Genomic DNA, 22243 nt, shown 5'->3' on the forward strand with positions numbered 1-22243 from the left:
AGGTGGTCTGCCACCTTTTACTGCTAGTTTAATTTAATTTCTATTTAGGTCGCAAAAATCAGTGTCTTAGTTGTTACCTTTTATGTCTGCTTCGAGGTTTCTGGTTTTTGTTAGAATAATGGTGCGTGGACTTCCTAAAATGTGGGTATACTAGCTAGGGATTATATGGGGCACTATTTGTCTAGAATAGGGTTTCTTATGGTTCTAAGGGACGATTGCTTTATGTCGACCCCATAGAAGTGTTTCGTTCTTGTACTGCTTGCTGAATTTAATGAAAGCGCTAACCTATTTTCGTCAAAAATAAAAATTATTTACCTAAGTCCTCAACTCCTCATTGTGGTAATGGTATATATCTCATGTATGTTAGTAAGGTTAGAAAAATCTTTACAGAATAATCGAATATTATAGTGAAAAGGATCACTATATCAATGACATTCTGAATCTAAACCAAAAAAAAAAAAAGCTCAAACCTCAACAACTATTATAGTAGAAAATTACAATTATACTAAAAAAGTATTGCAGCCAAACAAGTTTCTAAATATATATTGGCAAAATGGAATATGATCCACTTTGATATAAAACTATAAAAGAGGATTTTCAAATACATGGGTTGTTCCAACTTACAACGTGGTCATTAGGTGATACATTTTCTTCTTCTTTTTTTAAAAGAAAAATTACTTATAATGGAATCTCAATCAAAGAAGATCAAATGTGGTTCATAACCTATTAAAATTAGTCCACCAAACCCCAAAAGAAACCCATGAATGGTCGCAAGATCTAGAGTATGCATAGGCTCGTGATGTTTTCTCTCTATTTTTTCTTTTATAAATAGTTTTTTATTCATTAATGGGTAAAACAAATAGAACTAGAACAAAACAATTTTTTTTTCTGCATGCTTTTGAATCTGGTTGCCAAACTGAAGCTTCCATCCAACTATATATTGACTTGACCATTGGCTCTAATTACTGCTTCATGATAAGTGTTCGTAGAAAGAAAAAAAACGCCCAATTTGCTCATATATTTTCATTATTTTGTCAAATTGCATCTAAAAGTTTTTGCACGCCGTTGATAATAAAACAAAAATCATGAGGAAACTTCAATATTATATGATCAAGCTCGTTAGATGTGATTGACCGTTGGAGAAAATGGGCACAAAACCGTAGCCTCAAAGATTCAATTTTAATCTCAAATGGTATAACTGAAGCAACGGTCTCATATGGTCACTATTGTATTTGTTCTTCAATTCTCTAGTCTGAGTTTTTGGCCGGTCGTATCGTCATATATTCACATTTTTTTGTACCAAACCCACTTTGTTTATCAATGGCAGGCCAAGATTTCAAGCTGTGGTTTGTCAAAGATGCTCTTCATGAACCAAAACGTTTTTCTAGTTTTTAACTAACTAAAATAAACGTTGAAATAGAAGTTACCAAAGACCCTTTTAAATCACTAAAACAACCATTTTAGTTTTGGTTGGTAGAGAACGGTGATTTTGGATTACGAATACTAGTAGTCAAGAGTTTTGTGGAGATTAGAGTCCCTAATACGAACCGCTAAAGAAATTTCTAGCAAAAGTAGTAATGAGCAAAAATTATTTGACGCAAAGCATTCTCAAACACAACCCTATTTGCAAAAATCATTTGAGATTTCAATGAAACTTCTAATCGTGCTTCTAGTTCCCAGTCAAAGACGCTTCTTGAAAAAACATTTATAGGTACTCAGTTCAAAGTGAATGTACAACAACGTACAAACGTAATCGATTTTTAATTTATCTGATTCTAACAAATATAATCGGAAAAACGCCTAGTAAGTACAAAAGCGCTTCAATTCAAGCCGCCGGATTGCTTCAATTATCAACTTTTTATTAGTTTTCTCCTGGACAACTTCGTTGTCAGCTCCGTTATTAGCTTGATCTGCAGATATAATATTAAGTTGGAGACATGATTATTAGTAATAAGAAATAACACATTACACAAGAAGAAGACCTAATCACTTACCAAGACCACGCCAACGACCAAAAAGTGGTCAGAATTAATCAGCTCAACTTGCCAGGTAAGGTTGTGGCCTGTGGGTGTGTCCCCATCCAAATCAAAGATGCACATTTTTTCCATAGACTACTTGTTTTGACTGAAGGTTAGTCACCTGTTGATGATATATAATTAGTTTGTTAACCAAACTAAGATTATTAAAACTCCATCACTTTCACTTTGTGATTGTTATGTCACCTAACCTGAGTTTGTTCCTGTAACAGAAGGCTCTTCTGGCTAGGGTTGTCATCTTCTGGATTTTTCAAGTTAGGTTTAGGGCTTATATTCTCAACACTTAATAATATGCAGGTGAGATGCATGGTTTTTTTTTTTTTTTCAATTACTCTGAAGAAATACAAGTGGGTCTGATCCTATGCTGAAAGTACAAGTGTCCTAATCTTTGAGGAATATACTCTCTCTCAGCATAAACAAGTTGGAGTCTTGTGAATTTTCACTGCTTTCTGTTATTACAGATAGTTGTACTGAACAAACTAATTTAAACTTCGCTTTTGTTCTGCCTTTCCCCTCTAGTTTTGGGTGAGTTATTTGGTTTGTTATCTGGCTATCATGTACTCCTAAGCTTTTGGTAGATAAAACGGGATATTACAGAAGAACCTGCGACGTTACGTAGTTGAAGAGGCTAATCTATGATGAAGTGACGAGAGTACCAATAGTCCGAATAAACAGTAGTTGTGATAAGATACATAATATCCTAATCAGTGTTGGATTTCAATATGTACAGGGGAAAGCTAGGCAATAGATTTCAACATGAAAGCCACAGATCCATGACAGTAAGAAGCACCAGAAAATTTCAACTACGATATTGATATCCAATATCACTAGTAAGAAGGAAAGAGTGAAGGTGGGTTGAAGGGTACTGCATGTTGTCCCATGACCTATACATAGATCAATACCACCATCGCTGCTCAGCAAGGCTCACGTTGCAGATACCCCCAGACCTCCCTGCACGTTATTGCACCCATCACGTTGCCCCATCAGAAGCTCCCGTGGCAGAGCTCAGCATACCAAACCATAGGACTCGGTAACATTAGGTTAGTCACCAATGCAGAATTTCCCGATGTGGGATTCCAGAATAGCTCAAAGAAAAAAGTGAAGGTTGGTTGAGGACTGAGCACGTTCCGGACATCAGTATAAAGCTCTCAACAACCACCAGATATCCCTGAACCCTATTTGCCCCAACACGTTTGGGTCACAAACTACCGTTACAATACTTAGCATGCTAAACACTAAGACTTATTAGTATTAACTATGTCACTTAATGCAGTTATGCAGGGTTCTCCGGTGGGATTACAATTTAGCTTGAAGAAAAAACTGAAGGTTGAAGAGAGTGGCCAAGACAGCTATCTGCACAGCAGCACAAACCCTCCTCATCAATATATAACTGTACAGTAACAGCCAAAATAATATAAATTTAACTAGCAAAATGTGATGAAGATGGTCAGGTTTGCAGCAAAAACCCGATAGAACAGAGAAATAAAAGCACAGAAACGTCCAACATAAAATTTTGTGGGAATGCCGAATGCGGCATTTCACACAATTTACTCTAGGTTTTTCTACTTTGCCATCACCAGTTTCATTTACAAAGCAAGAATAGAAGTCACATTTATATAGAATTCAGAGGAAATCTAATTAATTAGCTAGTTACTTCCCTGCGGAAGATTTAAGGTGGTCACTGGCTGTTGGGGGTAATGCAAGAAGCTAATATGACAGAAAGTTGCAAAAGATGCATGTGTTCAGAAGGATCGTACCAGAATTGCAGTTCAGGAGACAAATTTACCATGTACAAAATACTTTGATCGTACTGATGGAAGTTTGGATGTTTCCTAACATGTCAAAAGTGTCATAGCTGTATTATAAGGAAAGCATAAAACTCAGAGGTCAAAGAAGATGAAAAGATAAAAGAGGCCAGCTTCTCGGAAATCAATTTCAGTATGCCATAATGTGGTTCTGCTGACAGATAATTAAATCATTCTATATGGATTAATGTTTCTGCAGTATGTCCAACATTCTGTACACAACAATGAGCTTTTCGAGATGCATGAGCTGTATAGAGTTCCTAACACATCATGACAGTAAGCAGCAGCAGAAAACTGACATGACAAACTTTCGGAGTTTCAACTATGCTATATTATTATTATTATTATTATATATATATATATATATATATCCGAACAAGATTACAATCCTGTGATACTGGTTGAATTAACACACACACACACGCACACACAATATATATGCTTATATTAACCAAAGGCCGAATCTATCTTGTTTTCGAAAATGATTCGAAAATGGCAAAGAACAAAGAATTTTCAAAAGTGAAGGTTGGTTCAAGAGTGCTTTTATTGCACTTTCTGGACCTTAACATCACTAGCAACCTTCGCTGCTATAATAAACCAAAGAGGCAGACCTCCTCGAACCTTGTTGCCCCTATCACATTTGGTTCACAAGCTGCAGTGACGGAGTCAGCATGCTAAGACTTGGTAATACTAAGTAGTTCACTTATGCAGAATTTTCCGATGTGGGATCCCCATTTAGGTTGAAGAGAAGAATGAGCACTATCTGGACTTTAAACATCACTATAAAGCTCTCAGATCTCCCTGCACCTTATTTCCCCGAACACGTTTGGGTCACAAACTCCTGTGACAGAATCGATTGGCATGCTAAATCCTAAGACTGGGTGATATTAATTATGTCACTTGTGCAATATGTGGAATTCCAATATAGCTTTCGACCTTTCGTTGAAGAGAGTAGCCAAGACAACTATCTGCATATCAGCACCAAGCCACCAAACCCTCCCCATCAATAAAGTAACAGCCAAAATAAAATAAATTTAACTAGCAAAATGTGATGAAGTTGGTCACTTTTGCAGCAAAGTCTGATAGTATTGAGAAATAAAAGCACAGAAAGGTCTAACTTAAATGTTGTAGGAATGCAGCAATGCACACAATTTTCTCTAGTTTTTTTTCTACTTTGCCATCACCTGTTTCATTTCCAACCAAAATAAGAAGATACACTTGGATAGAATTCAGAGAAAATCTAATTAGTTAGTTACTGCCCTGTGGAGAGTTCAAGGTGGTTACTGGCTGTTGGGGGCAATGCAAGAAGCTAACATAACTAGCAAAAAATGCATGTGTTCAGACACAGGAACCTCACTATACCAGCATTGCAGTTCAAGAGACAAATTTACCATGTACAATAGAGTTTGATCATAGTAATGAAAGTTTCCTAACATGTCAAAAGTGCCGTAGCTGTATCCTAAGGAAAGCATAGAAATCAGAGACCAAAGAAGATGAAAAGATAAAAGCATGGCTAGCTTGTGCAGTCCAACATTCCATATACACCGATAAACAAATATGTACCTCCAGTGCAATTAGTTGACTAGCCGTTATAGCCTCATTTTCGCTGGTGGGGCAAATTGCAGGACAAAGAAGGATCAACTTCTTCAGCTTCTATCAGCGCATATGAGGTAGATCCTTGTTATCCCCTAGTAAACTTATCACGTCCATGAGTTGGGTTATACTCAGTTACACCACACTCCATGCATTTGTCTTTCCCACACCCTTCTCCTGCATCATTTTTCTCACACTTATAGCATCATCCCACCTTCCAATGGAACTATACAGGTTGGACAGCATTATATAATAGCCGTCATTTTCTGGATCAGATTCTATAGCATGCTTAGCAACCCTTGCACCCATTTCAATTTCATTGTGAATCTTACAGGCAGCTAACAGAGATCCCCATACACCACCATCAGGAGTAATGAGCATTGACAGAACCAAATCTTTAGCTTCTTGCAGTTTTCCAGACCTTCCAAGAATATCTACCATACAAGCATAGTGCTTCAAATTGGGCTTTACAGAAAATTCCTGCATTCTACCAAACAGATACTTCCCTTGTTCAACAAGCCCTGAATGATTACAGGCTGAAAGAAGAGAGAGGAATGTTATTTCATTTGGTTTAACATTTGAAGTTTCCATGTTGTGGAAAATTTCTATTGCAGATTCTGCATGTCCGTGCATAGCATAACCTGAGATCATGACATTCCAGGAAATAGCATCCCTCTCATTCATTGAGTTGAACAGTTCTCTAGATTTCTCGAGCTGCCCACATTTTGCATACATATCAACCAATGCAGCGGCAACGGACAAATTGATCTCTATTCCTCTTTCCTTAATGTGACAGTGAACTTTCTCTCCTTCTTTAAGAGATGCGAGATGAGAGCAAGCAGAAAGCACCGTTACAAATGTTGCCGAGTTGGGCTTAACCTTCTCTGCGATCATTTTATGAAATAGGACTATGGCCTCAGCAAAATTTCCATTGTGAGTGTAAGATGACATCAATGTGCTCCATGTTACAATGTCTCTATGTGTCCCACGAAAAATTCTCAATGCAATGTTCAAATAACCACTTTTTCCATACATATCTATGAGTGAATTGGCTACCGAGACATTGTCATCCATCGAAATCTTAATCATGTAGCCATGAACTGATTGGCCAAGATGGATCGCCCCCAACTGGAAGCATGAAGAAATCACAGACACCAAGCTACTAGAATCAGCTTCAATGCCTAAACATTGCATCTTCCCAAAAATTTCTATACATTTTGCAGGCAGTCCCACCTTAGCATAGCCACAAATCATATTATTACAACACTCTTTGTCCCAATGCTGCATTTCACTAAGAAGCTTCTCTGCAAGAGTCAATAACCCAAACTTGCAGTACATGGATACCAGTTCACTATAAACCATCTGAGTTGATCCATAGTTTTGCCTTGTCACTATTCCAAGGAATGCCTTTCCTTCCCTGACATTTGTCAAATTTCTAAACCCTGAAAGCATGCAACTGACAAGGATTTCATCCGCAACAATATCACCATCCTGCATTTCCCAAAATAAACACGAGCATTCTGCCACCAACCCAGATCTAGCATAAGCACCAATAACCGACGTCCATGATAGAAGATCTCTATTTCTTAATTCACGAAACAAAACTAAGGATTCACCAGGTGTCCCACATCTGGAATACATAGACAAAATCAAAGACTTAACAGCTTCTGAACATCCAATTCCACTTTTCACAACAAAACCATGTAAACATCTACCTTCTCCTATAGCTCCCATATCCACACAAGCTTGAAACCCAACTTCCAGTGTCCTAAAATTTGGCCTCTCACCATCTCCACCAATCCTATGCATCTCACAAAGACATTCCAGACCCTTCTCACTCTCACCATTCTGCACATACCCAATTATAACCGCAGTCCAACACACCACATCTCTCTCAGTAATTTCATCGAACATGACGCACGCATCCCCCATTCGACCACATTTCGCGTACATGTAAACAAAAGATGACCCAACTGCTGGATTCCCTGCGAAAAGGCCGAGTTTTGAAGCCAGCCCATGAACAGTCTTGCCATGGTCTAGCAACTTCAACTCGGCGCAGGAAGCAACAACCATTGGAAGAGTGAAATGGTTGGGACCCAACTCGGAGCCTCGCATTTGGGTAAAGAACTGGAGGGCATTGGAGTAACTGCCATTGGAGAAGTGGGTTTTGATTATGGAGTTCCAGAGGAACGTGTCTTTGGGAGAAACTGAATCAAATACTTTGGTGGAAGATTCGGGTTTGGTGAGAGAGGCATAGAAAGAGATGAGCTTTGAGGCTATGAAAACGTTGTTTGAGTTTCCAGAAGTGATAATGAGAGCGTGGGATTGAGAGAGGTGTGGGAGAGTTGAAGTTTGGTTGGAGAGGAGAGATTGGAGATGACAGTTAAGGTAGTTGGAAGGTGAAAGTGAAGAGAATGGAAAAGAGGAGGGAAAGCGTTTGAAGAGGTGGATGGGTTTCTTACTGAACATGGGAATTCTGAATTCTCTAGTTCTCTCACTAATGTAAAGAGTTTGCGTTGTTTCTCTTAATTGTCTTTGTATAAATATTTGTCCTCTGTTGGTTTAGTTATTTAAGGTGCTTATGGTTGTTACTTATTTTTCCCAGTTTCATCTGCTTCCTTCCATTTTGGATTTTTACTTGGGTGTCCAGAGCATTTTTCTAAGTTGTATTCGCACTTTGTTTTGTGCTCTTTTATTTTCAGTTTCATGTTAATTAGAGAAATTTTAAATACACACCCCTAATCACTTAATACACATCCCTATTATTTTATATTTCAAATTAGATTTTGTAAGTATGTTAAATGACCAAAACACATCTATGCATTAGAAAAAGAAAAAAATAGTCATATATTCCTTATATTATTCTATTTATGTATAAATAGTTAGATAAACACAACAAATTTCTATACATGGCCTCCCAATTTAATACAAGAATAAAGTTAGAAACTTTCTAATTTAATTTTTCCTTAAATAAATTGTAATTAGATGAGGTTAGAGACCATAATATTTAGAATTTCAAAATCAATGGCATTAAATATTTTTAAAACATATCGCTTTACTTCCATTTTTTAGTTAATTTCCTTTTTTGTTCTAAGAGTTATGATTAATCAATTTATTTTCTAATATAAAACATCACAGGTGAAAAAACTTTGTAATTCTTAATTTGTTTGGCCCCTCTAATGACAACTATTTAGTTCCGCCACTACGGAGAAACTACTGGTACAGTTGGGTTAATTACATATAAGTGTATCTTAGAATGCTTTTTTAGCCATAAGGCCACCAACTAATTTTTTCCTTCATAAGGTCACTAGATTAAAAAAGATGTTATATTTTGGATATTAAAAATCAATATATTTACATAAATGCCACTAGAGTACAAAATCAACATTCATTCTCTCTCTCCTCTCCGGCGAGGTCTTCGGTCAACTCCGGCGGGTCTCCGGCCAACTTCCAGCGCGTCCACAAAAGCTATTGTCCCCAGCAACAAAAGCTACTCTGGTGAGATTTCCGGCAATCTCCGGTGATATCACAAAAGCCACTGTCACCAGCAACAAAACCTATGCTTCCCAAAACCAAAAGCTATTATCTTCACCAACAAAAACTACTGTCACCAACACCAAAAGCTACTGTCACCAGCAACAAACACTACTGTCACTAACACTAGAAAGCAGTCACCAGTAACAAAAACAATAACCAAACATAACAAAAACTACTACCAAGCAGAACAAAAGCTACTCCCAGAGATTGAAAAAGCAATTCTAAAAAACTACAAAAGTATGGAAATTTAAAGGATACAACCAAAATAAAAATGCTATTGTAATAGAGAACATAAAACATATTTAATGATACACAAAATATGCAGGGTTCAACAATGATATAACTATGTAAAAAGCTACTTCCATAGTTGTAAAAAGCCACTACTATAGCTGTGAAAATCTAGTACAATAGTTACATAAAGCTATTGTCAATGTTGTAATGCTACTGTCATTTTTCAGATGATCACCGTCGATGTTCCTTATTGTCAAGCTCTACCACACTACACTAAGCATAGAGGCATTATTTTGCCACCTCAGAACTAGACTTCATTTCAACTTTATTTGGTTGGCCAGATGATATCTTGGTCAATGGAGGCTTCACTACCCAAATTCACATGATTTTTGGATTTTACTACTACAAAGGGGAAGAATTCTGCAAAAACAAAGATACAACAAAACAAGCAATCTTTATCAACTAGATATTTAGGCATAAGCAATCTAAAATATACTAACATAGATACAGAAAGTTACTATGACATATGTAGAAAGATACTATCCCAGTAATAAAAAGCTACTAACATAGATACTAATTGCAACACAACCAATTGATTATCCATGTTGATAGTGTAACACAAATCTCAAACAAGAAATGCTACATATACGAAATCACAACAAAAATAAAACTAAATTTCATATAGAATCCTAATTTTTCAATATGATAAGCTATTAAAAGAAAATAACTTGAAATCAATCAAAATGAAAACAAAAAACCAACTGGCATCAGCTTAAAAAGATACTAGCATAAGCATAGACAGCTACTATATATATCATTGTGTTGAAAAATCACTATAATAGTTACAAAGAGCTACTGACTTGAAATTAATCAAAATGAAAACGAAAAAGCTACTGACATCAGCTTGAAAAGATACCAATTTAATGATATAAAGCTACTATCACTGTGTTGAAAAGCCACTACAACAGTTATAGAGAGCTACTTATTGCAACAAAAAATAAAAGAATTTTTGAAAGAACAAAGATATGACAAAGATCAGTAGACAGGCGTGAATGAAAACACATGAATCTAAAACTAGATAAACACCATTGAAAGCCCTATGAAGAATCTTATTAGTTTCCATGTACTAATTCTTAATTCTCCTTGTGCATTTTTTATCGGGAAAAGATTATATACTTACTGAAACGTAATAAAACCAGAAGACGTACAAAACAACAAACCTTGAATACGACATCTAAAATTTGAACTATTCATCATCTTATTTCCTTTAATAAGAACAAAATGTTACAAATTTGAATAAAACACTACGAAATAGAATGCCAACAAAACAAGAATAAAATATGGCTGAGGATCATTAATATTATAAACAAACAGCAATATAATACATAAAGTGCATTCTCTTATAAAGTTCACAAACTAATTAAATAAGCCTAGCCTTTAGTTGATAACCTTGGTGAATGGAAGAGCAATGCATCTTGGAGTGCTGACCTCCTTCCATCTTTAGAGCAACCACAAAGCTCTAGAGGAATTAGACCAGCCAATGTAACTGGGACTACCTCTGATGGGAGAACCAAAAAGGTTGTTAGAATCATCATAGAGTAAACTAAAGAAAAGTATCTATGTAGATCAGAAGATGGGAAGGGCATCTGTAGTTAATAGATGCTGCTCTCGTGGTTCAAATTATGAAGAGTTGGACGTTTCTCTGTATTGTACTTTGTAGAGATATTTAGCAATTTTAGTCATTCAAAAAAAATTAAATAAACCTTTAGAACTACCTTTACATTCTCAGTTATTGCAAACACATGAACAACATGCTTCAAACCCATGGCATACGATTACTACAAGCAAAAGCTCTCTACATTTCAAAACCAATGAACAAATAAAATCCATGGATTCTTTAAAAAGAATAGAAAATGGCACTGCAGAAGCACAATTTCTACTCAAATAACCAAAAATCACCTATTCTAACCAAACCATCTATTTGGAGATCATTGATTTTGATAACCTAATTTTGATCTTTATTATCAAAAAATACTAATCAAAACTGAACACAAGATCCACATCTCCGTACCTATTCGGCAGAGAGAAGCCAATCGGATCGTTGCCGGAGATACTGAGCGGAGCTTCGTTGAGATAAGACCATCAAAACATCAAAATCAAGCAGTTCCAGTAAATCAATGTGTTCAATTTCGCAAATGCTTAACCAAAATCCTAACAATTTCCATAACTGAGTACAAGCAAAATGAAAAGCTCCGGAATCGAGTAATGACATATCGCTATGAAGAAAATAAATAAATTGAAATCGAAAAAGTGTAGAAACTAAAAGGATATCAGATTGACAATACGAACGAGTCGTCAATTAGAGCTAGATTGAGCTTGGGGTCGAGAATGGCGAAGATTTGGAGATCGAGCGACTAGCAGTAGGTGAGGTCGGTGAGACCGAGAAGCTATCTGGTTAGTTAGAGCTCGAGCATCGTCACCGGATCTAATAGTTTCGTCCATAGCCGTAGTCGTCGCCGGAAGCTAGAGAAACAAAATTGACGAGTGGTTCATCGGAGGATGAAGAGGAAGAAAGCGGGCTTCTAAGGGAAAGTTGGGGAGGGAGGGAGGGAGAGAGAGAGAGAGAGAGAGAGAGAGAGATATATATATATATATATATATATATATATATATATATATTAATCTGATGTGAGTAAGTTTTGTTAAGTGGAGGGGCAAAATCGTCATGAATGAAGAAATTTGATGATGCAAGTGGCCTTATTTGTACAAGAAAAATTAGGTGGCCTTTTGGCTAATTAAAGTTTCAAAGTAATTTTCTAAATATACTAATCATATTAAATACTAACCTTAATATAGTCAAAAATTATGATATTTCATGATCTTTGAGATTAAGGGTATTTTAGGTATTTTAGGTTGTATATTTAGTAAATTATTAAAATGAGAAATTAAATGAGTGGTGTATTAAGTATGGAGTGTATATTTAGTCAGGGTACGGCTATTGTCACCCTACCATTTTCTTAGTTCACCCTACAAACATTTGAATTATTGAAATACTATATTACCCAAGTGCAAAATGACTGATAAGTACACTAATTTTCTAAAATCTAAATATGTAAGACAATAAATAAATATATAAGTAATTAATTAAATACAAAGACTACTTAATTTCTCATTGGATAACATTAATCTTTATCTTCTCCACCCAAATTTGAATTTATTACTATCTTTTTGTCTTTTTGTTGCTTATTCATTGTTAATTCGTTATTCAATACACAAAACTATTATTCTTAATTTCATCAAAATCTTTGCAATATTCTTTGTGAACACCAAAAGTAAAAATTTAAAACACAAAGAAAAAAAAATCAATCTCTTCTTCATTGATCATAGTTGTAAATTTACTAATCTTTTTACATGGATTGAAATAGAGAATGTTGAAATTGAAAGAAAAAATTTTAAAAATAAGAGTAAATCAGATTATGATTTTATTAGGAAATTTTAATAAATTTTAATCTTTCTATGAGTATAAATTAAATGAGATATTTTAGTTAAAAACATTTATTTTTTAATTGGATATGTCATATAAGGATATTGTTGGAAAGGGAAATGGGTTAAATAAGTAAATTTAATAATTGAAATTAAAATGTAGGGTGAAATGATCAAGTATGGTGAACAAAGAAAATAGTAGGGTGGCAATAGCCGCACCCATTTAGTAACTAGGAGTGTGTATTTAAAACTTTTCTCTTAATTATAATTTTTCTTTCATAAGAAGTAAGGTGGGTGTCCCTACAACCTTTGAGTCTAGGTAGGTATCATGACTTGAGGGGTTACGTAACCAAAGCCACATACGCCTGAGCCGCCTGACAGTTCCTAGTAATCCCTCATTTGGATCATTATATACATCAGGGACAACCCACTCGTTTAAAATTTATAAGAAATGAAATATACAATTAGATGATCTGGTTTATTAATGAATCCTCACACTTTCTCTTTCCTTCATCCATTTACTATTTCTAATGAATAGAAATAGGGACTTTGTAAAAAAATTACAAGTTCTGGACATGGGATTGCAAGAATATGAGGTTTCTTTCATTTATTTGAGATTAATTCTATCCAAGCAAAGGGACCAACTTTTACCAAGGCGGACCCTTAGGAGGGAACAACGATTTTTCTTGATAATAGAGATCTTTTAATTCAAGGTATGCGCTGGATTGTTGGTAATGGTACTAACATCAAATTCTGGACTTTCAACTGGGCCTTTTCTTTTCCTTTGATCAATCTTATTTCGACTACTAATAGAATTTCTATTGATATTGATGAGAATGTTAGTGATTATATTGTTAATGGCTATTGGAATGTTAATAAACTTTATGTTTTCCTCGATCATGATACAGTTAACTCTATTTTAAGTATTCCTCTTCCTGCTTTGGACTCTAGGGATGAATTTGTTTGGGGGCCGACCTCCAGAGATATTTTTTTTGTTAAATCAGCCACTTGGCTTCAATGTGATTCGGTTGCTCCCCATTCAAGGGTTAAAATTTTGAATGAAATCTGGAGACTTAACATTTCTCCTAAGATCAAGATTTTCTCTTGGCTTTTAGCTAGGGGAAGATTGAAAACTAGGGCAAGACTTGCTCGTTATTCTACTAAATATGATTCTTTGTGCGCCCTTTGCAGCTCAGGGGATGAGGACTTAAACCACCTTTTCTTCTCCTGCCCCTTTGCTGCAAATGTTTGGCGCTATGCTGGCATCACCAATATAGATTTCCAAAACTTTGGAGATTGGTTTCTTTCCTGGTTCAGGAAGGATTACCAAAAGTCTACTACTGAAAATCTTCTCCTTCTTTGCTGGAAAATTTGGGAGGCGAGGAATAACCTCATCTTCAGACATTCTCCCTCTCTTCCTAACATGGTGGTTCATGCTGCGGCATCCATTGGTGAGAATTACAGAAGGAATAACCCTTGCTGTTTCAAGGGTCCTGCCTCTACCTCTCAAGTTATTCACTGGCCTTCCTCATCCTGCTGGCTTCACCAAGCTCAATTTCGATGGTTCTGTTGTCAACAATAAGAAAGCAGCTGCTAGTTTTGTTATCAAGGATCATGATGGTTCTCCCCTTTTTGCTGGTGCGAGAGCTATTGGTCATGCTTCTGTCCCCATTGCTAAAGGAAGTGTTGTTCGTGATGGTCTTTATCATGCCCTCCTCCTTAACTGTCGAAAGCTTTATGTCGAAGATGACTCCAAGTTAATTATAGACTCTATCAACAAAAAATGTGCTCCTCCTTGGCGTCTTCGTACTCTTGTGAAAGACATCCTGACTCTGGCTAGCAATTTCGAAGCTATTTCCTTCTTTTATGTTCCCAGGGAAGCCAACTTCGTTGCTGATGCTGTTACAAATATGGGTCATAGATCATCTACTCCTATCACTTGGTCCAAAGAGTTGCCATTCTCTGCTTTGTCTTCTTTTAATTTTGATCAGTTTAGTTATGGTTGTAGTAGGGGCTTTAAGTTGTAATTTTCTTTCCCTCCTCAAAAAAAAAAAAACATCTATTTTTCTTTTCTATTTTTATAATCCATTGAATGCGCACTGCATAACGGATGACCTCTTCTTCTTTTTTTTTTAAATGCACACCGCTTAAATTAGTAATACTTTTCAACATTGGTCCAAACATTAATAACGATTGGAGCCAAATCACCATAGCTAAAGATAAATTTCTAGCCGTCTGCATTATAACTGCATATATAATGTTTGGTTTTTCGTAGAATAACAACTCCTATGGACCCAAAATGGACTCAAATCTGCTTTGGACTTAGACTGATTTGTTGGATCAGGTTTGATTTAAAGAAGGACCTATGGACCCAAAATTTCGCTGCCCCACTATGTGGCGAAAAATTTGTTATTGCTTATATCAGTTCATACTTTACAGAGTGATATTCATACCAACATAAATTTTGTTTTGAATTGTATGGCCAAAATTTATTGCTTGGTAAAATCAAACAACCAAATAAATGAGTCCAAAATATAAGTCTCACTCAATAAAAGTAAGTCTCTTTATACATTATAACCTGGGTTCTTGTTAGGGTTTGTATTCGATGAGGACGTAGACTGGGATTTCTCTCGTGAAACTCCTTCTTGTTCTTATAGGGGGAGGATCTCAAAGTCATGATATTGATTGTGGAAATATATACTCTCAACTACTAGATATGTGAATCTCACGATTACGTTTATAAAGTTTGGAAGCTAAAACATAAACGTCAACAACCTTGCATAAGTAAGTTAATAGAACAACAAAAAGAAAAAAATAGAGCCGCCTCATTCTCTTCTAGGGTTAGGGTTTCTGTGGTGTTTCTGTGCAATCATCAACAATGACTATTGTTGATGCCATGGCTGCTCGACTAGCTTCTTCTCTGGCAATTGCTGAGGGGAGGAAGCAGGTCGATCTGCGACCTACACAGGGGAAGGGTTTGCGGTAGGCAGACTTGTTTTTGGTGGGAAAGCTGCTCACCACTCCAGAATACAAGGCTCGATCTTTTCTGGGGATGTTTCGGAATGCATGGAGGGTACATGGATCATTACATGTGGAGGGAGCGGAGGAGCAGATGGTTCTCTTCACTTTGTCTGACGCTACAGATCGGGATCAGATCTGGAAGGGAGGTCTATGGGGTTATAATCACGCTCCCATTGCCCTAGCTTACTATGATGGCATGGCTACCATTGAATTGGTCTCCTTCACCACGTCTTCGTATTGGATCACTTTACAAGGCATCCCCCCTACGTTCTGTTCTGAGAGGGCGATGACCATGATTGGATTTACTCTTGGTGATTTTAAGGAAATTGACAAACAGGCCAAGAAGGTTGGAAAGCTTCAAATCAGGGTGGAGATTCCGTTTAGCCGCCACTGTCCTTTCAACGATGGTATTGGGTGGAGGATGAAGTAGAGTTTCTCTGCAAGTTTAAGTTTAATGAACTTTTTGGTCGATGCTCGATCTATGTCTTGGTTACTCACATAGGCCTCCCATGCTCGGGGCCTCCTTTGGAGGAGAATGATGAGACAGAACGCACGGTCCTGGGTGTGTCACAGGCGGCTAACTCTCCTGCACCGGAGATGCCGCTTGATGGGAACCATATCTCGACCTCGGGTTCGGTTTTGACTAGCACAGTGAATGCAGGAGTTCAGGATAGGGTTTCTTTGGGAGGCAAGGACATTGTTTTCAGTACTATGCTTTCCAATTCAATGCCGGAGCGACTGCTCCACAATCCGGCAATGCTGATGCACCGCCCTTGGCGTCAAGCTCAGATATGAGCACTGCCTAAGATGATGGATGTACCTGACAGCATCATAGGAAAGAGGAGACAGAGGGAGGAAGATACATTCACAATCTCTCCTAAGAAGCTCAAACTGAGCCTCGCCGTTGGCAAAAGAAATTTGAATCTGGAACCGGAACATCTAGGTTTCGTAACAGTGTTGCAAACTGAGGAACAACCCCTCCAGGTGAAGAGAAAGAGGGGGAGACCTGTTGGTAGTAAGAACAAATTATCCCATGGGGAAAAGAAGAAAGCAAAGCAGGGGGATGAGACTAGGGTAAAGAAAAAGCTTCTCCCCAAGCTTGACAAGGCAGGTGGCAGCTCAGGCTCCAATCCGAAAGGGAAGGAGCTAGCTCTGTTCTAATTGCAATTTTCTTTCCTTCAAGTCTATATGAAGGTGGTGAAGTTTCTATATGTCTTCTATGACGTTTCTAATCAGTATTTGTGCCACAAATGCATGTCTGACAAGCAAAGGTTAGTTGAATATTTCTTCCGTAGAAGGCGAGGTTTGATCACTTTTGTATTGGCTTGCAAATTTGCGAGCGCATTAGAGACTTTAGTAGTTTGCTATCGCTTGGATAGGGTAGTCATTTTGTTTTTTGGCTTTCTTATGTAAGCTTTGTAGACTATAACTTTTTGACTGTTGATCTATTGATATTCAACTTCTATTCAAAAAAAAATTATAACATGGGTTCTAATTTATAAATTTTGAACTAACGTCATTTCCCCACAACTAAAATACAGAAAATATGTATAAAAGAAAGAACGGTTGAGAAAAAGAAAATTGAAAATCATCTACTCTGACAAGGCAAAGAAAATGGTACTGGTGCATATCTCAAATTTTGCTCTAACCCAGTGCAAATCCAAGATACAATTTTACCTCAACAAAGCTTCAGTTCGTTACATTCTCAATTTTGATGCCTGAAGACTCATGATTCTTTAGAGTTAAAAACAAAATTATTAAAATAAAATAAAAACACACAAGTTACTCTTTTGCACATACAACAGCAATAAGAGTGTAAGACAAACCACAAGCATATAGAAAGATGGATATATAAATTATAAAGGGCTCCTATTATCAATAATAAAACACACAATTTCTCTCATCAATCTCTCGAATCATATTTTCCTAAAACACAAATCATATTTTACAAGGGGGTTTTGTCACTATGAAGCTACAGTAGGGCAGAGAACGACGCTACAGTGTCTAACAACTGTTCTTCATTCATATCAGCTGATGTACATTCTGAATTATCCAGCAAGTTCCACACTGCTCTGAGGTCATCGTTCTTACAAGCTGATGTCCCTTCTGAACTATTCAGCAGCTGCAACATCCATGAGACTTCATTAAACAAGAGTCCCCTCAGATGCCTATAACATAAAACATTAAGGGTACGTTTACTTACTTGGAATGGGAGGGAATGATTACGGGGTAAAAATATTTCTACGTTTACTAACATATAAAGGAATCAGAATGATTCCAGGTAAAAGAATTCATGCGTTTACTAATACATGAATGAATCGGAATAGGTGTAGGTCTCACCTCTTTATCAGGAATCGATTCCTGAATACTCAAGAATTTGATTACAAAGGGGGGAGATGGGTTTAGGAATCAATCCTCCGAAATCAATACCGATTCCTTTCTTCTCCCATTCCATTTGTCTCCGATTCATGATTATTTTCCATTCCAAGTAAGTAAACGTGCCATAAAAAGGTACCATTGAAGAGTAGCACCCCTGAAGTCGACTGCATATTTAGTTGCACAATTATGAGAATTCTTGCATCCAGTGAATTAGAATATGGCTTCTTGGTAGCACAAGTATCATTAACATTTGTGTATCAGACTTAAAAATCTAAGTGGTTCTCATTTACGTATTTTATGTTTAGCATCATCATTCCCTGATACAGACTACATTTGTGTGAAGTGTGTAGTAACAGCAGTGCTTGTAGTAGCAGTGTTATTTTACTAACCCAGCACACCGTAAATCCCTAAACAACTTTCATCAAAATTTTGAAGAGAAAAGGGAAATGGAGAGAAGCATGACCTAAAAGATTGAGTGCAGTATTAAGACAATTTTAAAATCTTCTGATAAGATTTGATTACATATTATATGTAATTCATCAAAAGATTTTAATTATATATTCTTTGGTTAGTGCTCAACCTAGACTTTAAATGGCAACCTGAGTGCATATATGACAAGGACAGAAGCACCAATAGATAAGTAAATACTTCATTACTAGAAAAGAAATTAATCCATTGTAGGCCAAAGGGCAGGGAAGAAGTGAGGCACTAATATACCAAAAAAAATAAGGAAAGAAGGAAAGAAAGATTTTATTAGGTGATCCTTTTCATTAAGGAATCATCACACTTTCTCTTTCCTTAATCTATTTGCTTCTTTCTACTAAAACAGGAGCTCAACAAAACAACAACAAAAAAATTACAAGTTGTAGAATTAGGATTGCAAAACTAGGAGTTTCCTTTCATTTATTGAGAAATTGAATCTATCTAAGCAAGTGGACCAACTTTTTCTGAGGCCCTTAACTGGGAACATCTATTTTCAATTTTTTGGTGATCCTTCAAACACAGACTGCTTAATTATATTATTTTTTACCAACATAGATGGCATATTGAAGCCAAATGACCATAACTAAAACAACATTTCTGGAAATGTGTATGATAAATGCATATAAACCTATAAATTTTGAACCCAAACAGAGATCTTGGTTGAATGAAATGATAGAATAAAGCATTACCTCTTCTTCCCGGTAGTGGACGAGAACAATGTGTTTGAGATCCCTGCAGCAGAGGTTAAGTAGGTAAGACATTGGAACAAATTTTCACAATCTCATTTGTTAGCATGGTTGATTTAAATTTTCTTTTTCAAATCTTATAAATGCACATGCCTGAAAAGGAAGACAGTCTTAGAAATTCAATGCTTGCAATTGAAAACATATATAGTTCAAACAGCTAAGCCTCGAAAACAAAACTATTTGATAGATAGATGCAAATAACACTTTACATAACACAAAAAACTCATTTTGCACTAAAATACTCACTCTTCAAGCATCGAATAAATGCGTCTCTTGAAATTTTTATTTTCTTCTCCAGGGGCATAGTAGCAGCGCAACTTATGAACATGTCCAACCTGAAAGGATGTACAATTTTCAGTCAGTAACTTTAATTTGAAAACAAAGGAATCTCTGACAAAGTAACTCTTAATGTAAGCTAAAAAAGGAAGAGCAATCATTGGAAATGGGAAAAAAAATGAAAGAAAGAAAAAGAAGAAGATGAAAAGGAGAAGTAAAGAAAGACCACCAAGAACTGCTCTAAGAACAACCTTATATATACACTCCTTTTAGCTACTTTTCAACCTATGCAAGTTGATTTACAGATTCCACGAGCCACTAGAAACCTGAGCTTTTTCCTCACATAATCAATTTCAACAAACTCCTTAAAAAAAATAAATAAATAAATCTTCGACAAACAATCATCTCTCCTACCTAATGAGCTTCTAATCCAGCTTCCTTTTAAGTTTCACTCTGTTTTTCTAAGTAGAAACTTCTATCAGCATCATCCTCCCTCAGTTGCAATCAGTGCTACTTTTTACTAAACTAGTTTGGCATCAAATAGAGATGCAAAATAGCCACAACATACTGAGCATTAAGCTGGTGACTTGGATGGCTATGTTTTTACTGAGCTCAAACCTAACAACAGCCTCAGTGTTCACTTCAAGCTTGGTTTCCTATGAAATAGGATTTTGAACTCGACTCATTCACTTTGATAAGTCTATAAATTATCAAGTTCACCCAAGATTATCCCTTTTTTGGCAATCCTAACATCGAACTGTTCCATTTACACGAAATTCCAAGAGATACTATCCCCATTCACTATGTCATACTTTAAAACCACAATCTAGTTTGTCTAAATCTGACCCCACCTCATCAAATTGTAGGTACTGACATCTATCATGTCATTTTGTACCTCACTTTATTACATAGCTCTTCGTCCCTGTGTTTTTAAACTTTTGCGCAATTCCTTAGGTCATGGAATACTATAAAGCAACCAGAACATAGCTGGCTGGTAAAACAAGCTACAATCAAGTTTGTTATAATATATTTAAAAAAAGTGTAGAACCTATAAGGCTATAACGTCACAATTGGTGTGCTTACCTTGAGCTTCTCATTCCCCTCCATCACTGTCTTTCCATCTTTTTTCTTCCTCCAGTTATGACCATCCCTCTTATAATGTTTCACCTTCTTCCGGTCGACAAGAAAAAGTGATCCACCTAAAACAAATAATATGTGTCAAACCAAGGCATAAACAACATTATAACAATATACTCAAACCAAGCTGCACACACATTCAGTGCAAAGTAATGCACATACAACTTCATGACTTGAAAAAATGCATATAATTGAGTCTTAGGTATTTAGAATCTATGCCGTACAATATGTTTTAAAGATAAACCATACAAGACACCACAACTCCCATGACCCAAAAGCTTCCCTCCTCTTGATTATAGAATTACTAGATATAATCAGAGGAGGACAAGTTGCCGTGAATTTTGATTTGGATTTGAATTTCAACAAACCTTATGTATTTAAAATCTGCAGAATTGAAATATGTGTAATTTGAATTCACTGTTTGGATTGAAAAAAGATATGTAAAGATTTAGATTTTGCAACATTAGAACAGCATCCAAGTCAACCATCAAAAGCTCCAGAGCAATCGGAAACCTGACTCGGAGGGGATTGAAATCTAAATCACCCTATCCAAACGGGACTGAATTTACCAAATTAGTAAGTAAACAGTTGAATGAAAACATCAAACTCACCTAATAGCCGCTGTGATTCGGCCATGAATATGAAACCAACTGTGATTCAGCCAACAAAGTGTAATCCAGATTATGCGGTGCAGCTCTTTAAGCTTTTCAGAGACACTGGCATTTCCTCCTCCTCCACGAGTCGGAATATTGATTTTCCGACTGAATCCCATAGTGGTCAACCAATAAATAGAGAGAGAGGGGGGGGAGAGAGAGATATAAGAGGGAGAGGGGAGGTAGGGAGTAACGATACCCACCCTGAGTAACGATACCCACCCTGAGCAGAGTAGAGACTTTGAGTTGGGGGTTTTTGTTATCGAAAAAAGAGAGAGGGGGGGGTGGGGAATGAGATCTGGAGGGAGGGAGTTCAGAGTAGAAACTCTGTGTGGAATTTCAAACACGCCAGTATATAAGAGACAAAAACCCCCACTCCCAAAAAAAAAAAAAGGGGCTGCGTGTTTCAACCACCGCCGTTGTACCCACATGGTGTACGGTTTCTAAAAGCAGTGCTGCCATCTAGGGTTTGTGCAAAACACGGTACAAACCGGCCAAACCGATCAAAACCGACCGGTAAATATGGTTTGGTTAAGGTTTTTTAACTTTAAAAATTGAAAGGCGGTTCAATACCAAACCAAACCATTTATGAATTGGGTTGGTTTGGTTTCTCTTTTCCTTAAACCGCGGAACCCGAACCGACCGGTATGTTTGAAATATAATAAGAAAAAATGTTCTATATATATATATTTGTCCAGTCGTTGTAAGTAAGTTCTAAATATTCAATTATAATTTTATTCTCAAATGATATACTACCATATATACTACCATATCGCAATGATTTATTTGATCCTCTCATATCACATATCTCAATCTCTCATTCTCTAACCTTTAATACTACCATATTAAGCCAGTATTTATAC

General features: G+C 36.5%; 3 protein-coding genes and 2 long non-coding RNA genes across 8 annotated transcripts; 1 reads left to right on the plus strand and 4 right to left on the minus strand.

The window, feature by feature from the left end:
- Positions 1 to 1688: 1688 nt before the first annotated feature.
- LOC121051818 lies at positions 1689 to 2361 on the minus strand. The gene is made up of 3 exons (XR_005807101.1): positions 2228 to 2361; positions 1995 to 2139; positions 1689 to 1910 (listed from the first exon to the last, which is right to left on the minus strand). It is a non-coding gene; the product is annotated as an uncharacterized LOC121051818 (long non-coding RNA).
- Positions 2362 to 2820: 459 nt separating this feature from the next.
- Positions 2821 to 7960, minus strand: LOC112183389 (pentatricopeptide repeat-containing protein At4g39952, mitochondrial). 2 transcript variants are annotated; one of them, XM_040515223.1, is made up of 2 exons: positions 5405 to 7960; positions 2821 to 3389 (listed from the first exon to the last, which is right to left on the minus strand). In XM_040515223.1, the coding sequence occupies exon 1, from the start codon at positions 7901 to 7903 to the stop codon at positions 5570 to 5572; it is 2334 nt and encodes a 777-aa protein (XP_040371157.1). In that variant the 5' UTR covers positions 7904 to 7960; the 3' UTR covers positions 2821 to 3389; positions 5405 to 5569. The 2 variants fall into 2 exon arrangements, with proteins under 2 accessions (XP_040371157.1, XP_024177522.1); XM_024321754.2 differs by lacking the exon at positions 2821 to 3389 and adding an exon at positions 4480 to 4809.
- A 1107-nt stretch (positions 7961 to 9067) lies between these two features.
- Positions 9068 to 11836, minus strand: LOC112183390. The gene is made up of 3 exons (XR_002929873.2): positions 11274 to 11836; positions 10652 to 10760; positions 9068 to 9622 (listed from the first exon to the last, which is right to left on the minus strand). It is a non-coding gene; the product is annotated as an uncharacterized LOC112183390 (long non-coding RNA).
- Positions 11837 to 13053: 1217 nt separating this feature from the next.
- LOC112183980 lies at positions 13054 to 14712 on the plus strand. Its single transcript, XM_024322297.2, has 2 exons — positions 13054 to 13398; positions 13963 to 14712. The coding sequence occupies exon 2, from the start codon at positions 14119 to 14121 to the stop codon at positions 14710 to 14712; it is 594 nt and encodes a 197-aa protein (XP_024178065.1). The 5' UTR covers positions 13054 to 13398; positions 13963 to 14118.
- A 2844-nt stretch (positions 14713 to 17556) lies between these two features.
- LOC112189916 (calmodulin-binding transcription activator 2) lies at positions 17557 to 21663 on the minus strand. Of its 3 annotated transcripts, none has more exons than XM_024329296.2 (5): positions 21339 to 21662; positions 20674 to 20789; positions 19561 to 19649; positions 19258 to 19300; positions 17557 to 17828 (listed from the first exon to the last, which is right to left on the minus strand). In XM_024329296.2, the coding sequence occupies exons 1-5, from the start codon at positions 21361 to 21363 to the stop codon at positions 17679 to 17681; spliced, it is 423 nt and encodes a 140-aa protein (XP_024185064.1). In that variant the 5' UTR covers positions 21364 to 21662; the 3' UTR covers positions 17557 to 17678. The 3 variants fall into 3 exon arrangements, with proteins under 3 accessions (XP_024185064.1, XP_040371161.1, XP_024185065.2); XM_040515227.1 differs by lacking the exon at positions 17557 to 17828 and adding an exon at positions 17912 to 18249; XM_024329297.2 differs by lacking the exon at positions 17557 to 17828 and having other exon boundaries at positions 18258 to 19300; positions 21339 to 21663.
- Positions 21664 to 22243: the final 580 nt, after the last annotated feature.

This window comes from Rosa chinensis, chromosome 2 (assembly GCF_002994745.2).
Source record: "Rosa chinensis cultivar Old Blush chromosome 2, RchiOBHm-V2, whole genome shotgun sequence".
NCBI lineage: Eukaryota > Viridiplantae > Streptophyta > Magnoliopsida > Rosales > Rosaceae > Rosa > Rosa chinensis.